The following is a 4,933-nucleotide window of genomic DNA, read 5'->3' on the forward strand; positions in this document are numbered from 1 at the left end:
TTTTAAGTGCCCTCTCATTGCTTTTTCAATTCTGTTCAAACACAACTTGCCCAAAGTTTATTTACCTAAAACTAATCTAGTCGAATTGCTATATTTGATATTATAATCTTCATTTTCCTATGTAATACCTTTTTTTTTTTTTTTTAATTTTTTAGACTCCTAATTTAAGGCTGCTAATATTCTGATGAATGTCCACATTCGACTCCACGGAGCAGAAGTGGAGGAGAGCAAGTACAACCCCTGGTAAACTTGCTGCACTCACTTTACTCTCAGAGGGCAGTTCTCAGTAATGAGTTGTACTTGTCATTTCCACAGCCTCAGCCAAGTTTCAGGCACCGCATGCACCAAAGACCAGCCTTCTCTTAAAATTTATACTTTTCTTTTTTGCCTCTGCCAAAAGACAACTTGCTCCATTGAAGAAGGGTTCAATCAGTGCTAGGACAAGACCTCCTGCTTTTCTCAGGTAAATCCTGAGAACACACAAACCATGCTTATTAAATAACTTTTCCATAAGAAGCAAATAACAGGTAATTGGAACTAGAAGAGAAATAACTAAATGTCAATAAATAATTACAAATCCTGTTCTAAAATTCATTGATTTATTAACATGTTCCTTATTTATCACAAAAACCTAGTTAATTTCTTTGAATGTAATGTAGGAAACTTTTTACACAAGGTCTCTGGTAATGATGTAAATGACAAAATTAGAAGTAAAATAATCAAACTCCTTTGTTATTAATCCTCATTGCCCTGTGGGACAGAACACATTTTGCAGTGCTATGCACCATTTCTCTGCAGGTAGCAGTACCTTCATGTTAGCATCTCCTGCGCACAAAACACAAACATCTGCAGTGCATGCACAAGCACAACATTAATAATTCAGTGATGCTGGCAGTCATACTGGATTCAGAAGGAATACTGTGCACAAGTCTGAGCACACAGTGTTCTAAAGAATGCCCTCTATAAGTGACAGTTCTTTTCCAAGCAGAATAGAAGATATGAGAAAAAAGTAAAACAAAATAAAACGTGAAACTGGAAGCGGCTCTCTGCTGCTCCCTGGTGGTCAAAACTCGGCCTACGTGAACATCACCAGCACTTTTAGGGAAGAGAAAAACAAAAGGAAAACTGGAAGCTTTTTTCCCTAGGACTCCACTAACATTTCTGAGTGGCACTGCATAAACAGGCTAATCAAATTCAGAGCTTTAAAGTCTACTATAAAGGGAAAAATGATGAACTGCAGCACACTGGAATCAGAGTATCTTTATTTATTGATTTTACATATATAAGGGACAGAGTCACAGCAATGCTGAGGATAGATCCTCTAATCCCAATATCTGCTCAAAGCAGAGCAAACTGTTCAGGGCAGGGACAGCTTCTTACATACTTCTCTAGTATACAACTCCGAGGCCTTTTTTCCAGTTTCCAGGATATTCCTTCCAATATAATAAAATTTGCTCTCACACAAAACCAAACCAAAAATAAAGAAGACAATTATTTGGATTGTGATGATCTCAATTTAACAAATTCATCATTATGATCCCTAAACGTCTGTATCAGTGAAATAAAATATCTCAAGAATCATAGCTTTCCTAGCAGAGGCAAGGAATAATGACCATTCTGCTTACTATAAACTGATGCCTATCCATGCTTTATCTTCCTACTCCAATAAACAAACCCCCAAAAAACAAACCCAAAAACAAAGCCCTTCTCTTTCATCTAGCTACATCCTGGCAGCTGAAGTGAGAAAGGTGATTCCTGGTGGATTTCCCTCAGAAAGGTCCTTAACTTCTTTAAGAAAAGTAGTGAGAGAAATCACTAACAAGCAAAGATCAGCAAGAGAAATCCCAGCAGTTCTTTCAGCACACATTACCCCTCCGTCAACCTTTAGCTTCTTATGTTTGCTTCTGCAGACATAACTGTTTTCACCTACAGTCTGGGAAAAAACTGTTCCTGATAAAGGATTTAATATGGTCACAAGTGAAATCTAACACTACTATCTTGTCTGGAGATTTTAATCCCAGGCATGAAGAAGACTGAAATAATAAAAACATGGATATCACAGGGTTCTCATTTCTTGTCAGAAAATTCTTTTGCTTGTCTCGAGGTTTTTTTAAATACTAAAATGTCCTCTCATATGCAAAAAGAAAACATTTACGGAAGCAGGTGAATTCACAATCTTATTTGTTCTTAACAGACATTGAGATATTAACAAATTAAACACATGCTGACATGACAATTACATAGACCCACACTTAGCAAGAAGAATGGTATTTTCCATTTCAAAAGGGTAGTAACAGAAATAGAAAAATATTTTAATTTCTTTCATGAGCCACAATTAAAAAGAAATTATAAAAAGTTTTCAAGTTATAAAGATAGGCCAGATAAACTAACTTAAGGTCTTTTCAAGCCTTAATGATCCTATGAATGTAGGACCCAACCAAGGCCAGGCAGATCAACTTGAGGTCTTTCTATTAAAATATCAGAGCGGCTTGGATAAGATTCTTTCAATTAAAACAATGAAGACTGATTCAGATGCTGCACTGGAAGCAGACCAAGCGGAACACAGCTTACTTTGTCAGATGCCTCGGAAGCCAGCAGGTTGGTGGCCAAGGTCTGCAGCTTCTGGTGTGCCACGTTCTTCAGGGCAGCCAGGCTGCGTCGTGTCATGGCCTGCTTCAGGTTGACAGCGGGGTGGCTGAGGGAGTCCACAGCTGCAGGCAGTGCCTCGTCACAAGCATTCAGGATTTCAACTGCTGTTATTCCCATCACACATCTGTCCAGAGCACCTTCAAGCATTGTGAAAAACAGCAGGTTAAGCAAGAACAATGCAGAATGCCCCAAAAATCACAATACAATGGGATGCAATGCATTGATTTTTCAGAGGCATTAACAGCTATTTTTAGAAGTAAAATTCCTGAAGGAATGGGATTTCCCCAACTTTCTAAGTGGTTGAAGTGTGCAAAGAAAATATTAACAAAAATCGAAACAAGTTCAAAAAAACCAGTGTGATCCTGTACTGCACACACTGGAGACTGCGTGGGCCCAGCATGGAGCAGAATCTTGTTCTCAGCTCGTTGATTTCCCTTTCCCATCCTTCGACTATCATGGCTTAAACATCCCATGATGGATATCAGATTCCTTTTTGTTTCCTAAAGCTTCAGAAACAAACAAACAAAAAAATCACAAAGTGGCTTTGGTTGGAAAAGATCTTAAAGATCATCTAGTTTCAACTCTGCTTGCAGCAGAGTTGAAATTCTCAACTCAATTTAACAGAATCACAGAATGGTAGGGGTTGAAAAGGACCTCAAAGATCATCCAGTTCCAACCCCCTGCTGTGTGCAGGTCACCAACCAGCAGCCCAGGCTGCCCAGAGCCACATCCAGCCTGGCCTTGAATGCCTCCAGGGATGGGGCACCCACAGCCTCCTTGGGCAACCTGTTCCGGTGCCTCACCACCTTTTGTGTGAAAAACTTCCTCCTAATATCCAACCTAAACCTCCCCATCTCAGTTTAAGTCCATTCCCCCTTGTCCTACCCTATCCACCTAAACAGCCGTTCCCCCTCCTGTTTATTTGCCCCCTTCAAGTACTGGAAGGATTATTTCACAATAAACTGAATATGATTTTCAGGTATTATTGTAGGTTTGGGATTTTTTTCCTTAAGTGAATGTGGGCTTTAGAAGGTAGTTACATACAGCACATACATTTTTTTCTCACTTTAACCCTTTCAACAAAGACATTTCTTACAGTCAAGCTTACAATTTCACGCCTTGTTGCCCATTCTGTTAATCTGTCTCAATTGCTGTCTTCTAAAGAGAAGATCAGCACCTTTAATAACAAAGGAAAACAAACTCCAGACAAACAAACAGAATTTTGCACCATCCTTCACTTTACAGAGGAAGATGACACTTAAGGTGCTGAACTTCTACACCAAACTTTCAGGTAAACTGAGGAAGCATACATGCTGACAGACTGGCAAATGGGAAAGCAAGCATGAAGAAGAAGGCCAAAGCAAGTTACGCTTCTCCAAAAGCGAGCAAGTCATTTTAAATACTGAAATACATATTTAACAAAGGTTTGTTTAATCTACAAACTTTGAGAACATGGGGAGGGAGAGACAGAAAGTGTGAAAAAAATTAACATCTCTCTCAGATGCAACTTACACAAATTACCAAGCATTATTAAGAAAACTGATTAAACAACATCTGACTGTAACCATACCTGTGTCCATTTGCCAGACATACACGGACCCATCAGAGCATCCCACTACCAGGTAGTCATCAGAAGGCCTCCACTTGATCACTTGAATAGGGAAGAGGTGGCGGGATGCCAGCATGATACATTTTTTCTCACGCAGACTAAGAAGGCCTACGGAGTGATCACTGGCCACAGAGCAAATACAGTGCTGGACTCTTGCCTTTAAAAGAAACAAATACAGATTAATCCTGATGGAGACATTTTGCTTTTAATACTCTCATCTGCACTGAATCAAGCGTAATGATTAACAACATATTTTATAAGAAAAACACAAGGACATGAATATACAGCAGAACTTGCTGTCATTACTAGGAACAGAATCCCACTGGGCCAAAATCTCCAGAAGCAAACCACTCACACTTGTAAAGTCAAAAGGCTGTCACACCAGCCTGCCATTTCTGCAGAGCTGAGGAGTATTGCTACCTTGAAAAAATGTTATGCACTGAACCAGAAACTGTTCAGTGCAGCCACTCATTTATGTATTTGTTTGCTCTTACCATCAGAAACCTTTCAATTTTCCACAGAAGGCTAATTATTTTCTATCAATGTTTTACAAATGTTTAAAATCTGAATAGGAAGCAACTGTGAATTTGTTTATTTATCTGAAAAAAAAAAAGACCTAGTCGTCTGACAAAATAAAATAGTGAATACTTACTCTCAATCTCATCACATTTATAT

The 4,933-nt window shown here is 38.9% G+C and overlaps 1 protein-coding gene across 1 annotated transcript in view; it reads right to left on the minus strand.

Annotated features, from left to right (window-relative positions):
* The window catches only part of WDR7 (WD repeat domain 7), a 115,279-nt gene that overhangs the window by 88,276 nt on the left and 22,070 nt on the right, over window positions 1–4,933 (minus strand). Inside the window, exons 13-14 of the mRNA XM_019610149.1 lie at window positions 4,220–4,415; window positions 2,572–2,786 (exon numbers count right to left, since the gene is read on the minus strand). Coding sequence (XP_019465694.1) covers window positions 2,572–2,786; window positions 4,220–4,415 — 411 coding nt within the window. The remainder of the gene's footprint in view (window positions 1–2,571; window positions 2,787–4,219; window positions 4,416–4,933) is intronic.

This window comes from Meleagris gallopavo, chromosome Z, assembly GCF_000146605.3.
Source record: "Meleagris gallopavo isolate NT-WF06-2002-E0010 breed Aviagen turkey brand Nicholas breeding stock chromosome Z, Turkey_5.1, whole genome shotgun sequence".
Lineage (NCBI taxonomy): Eukaryota > Metazoa > Chordata > Aves > Galliformes > Phasianidae > Meleagris > Meleagris gallopavo.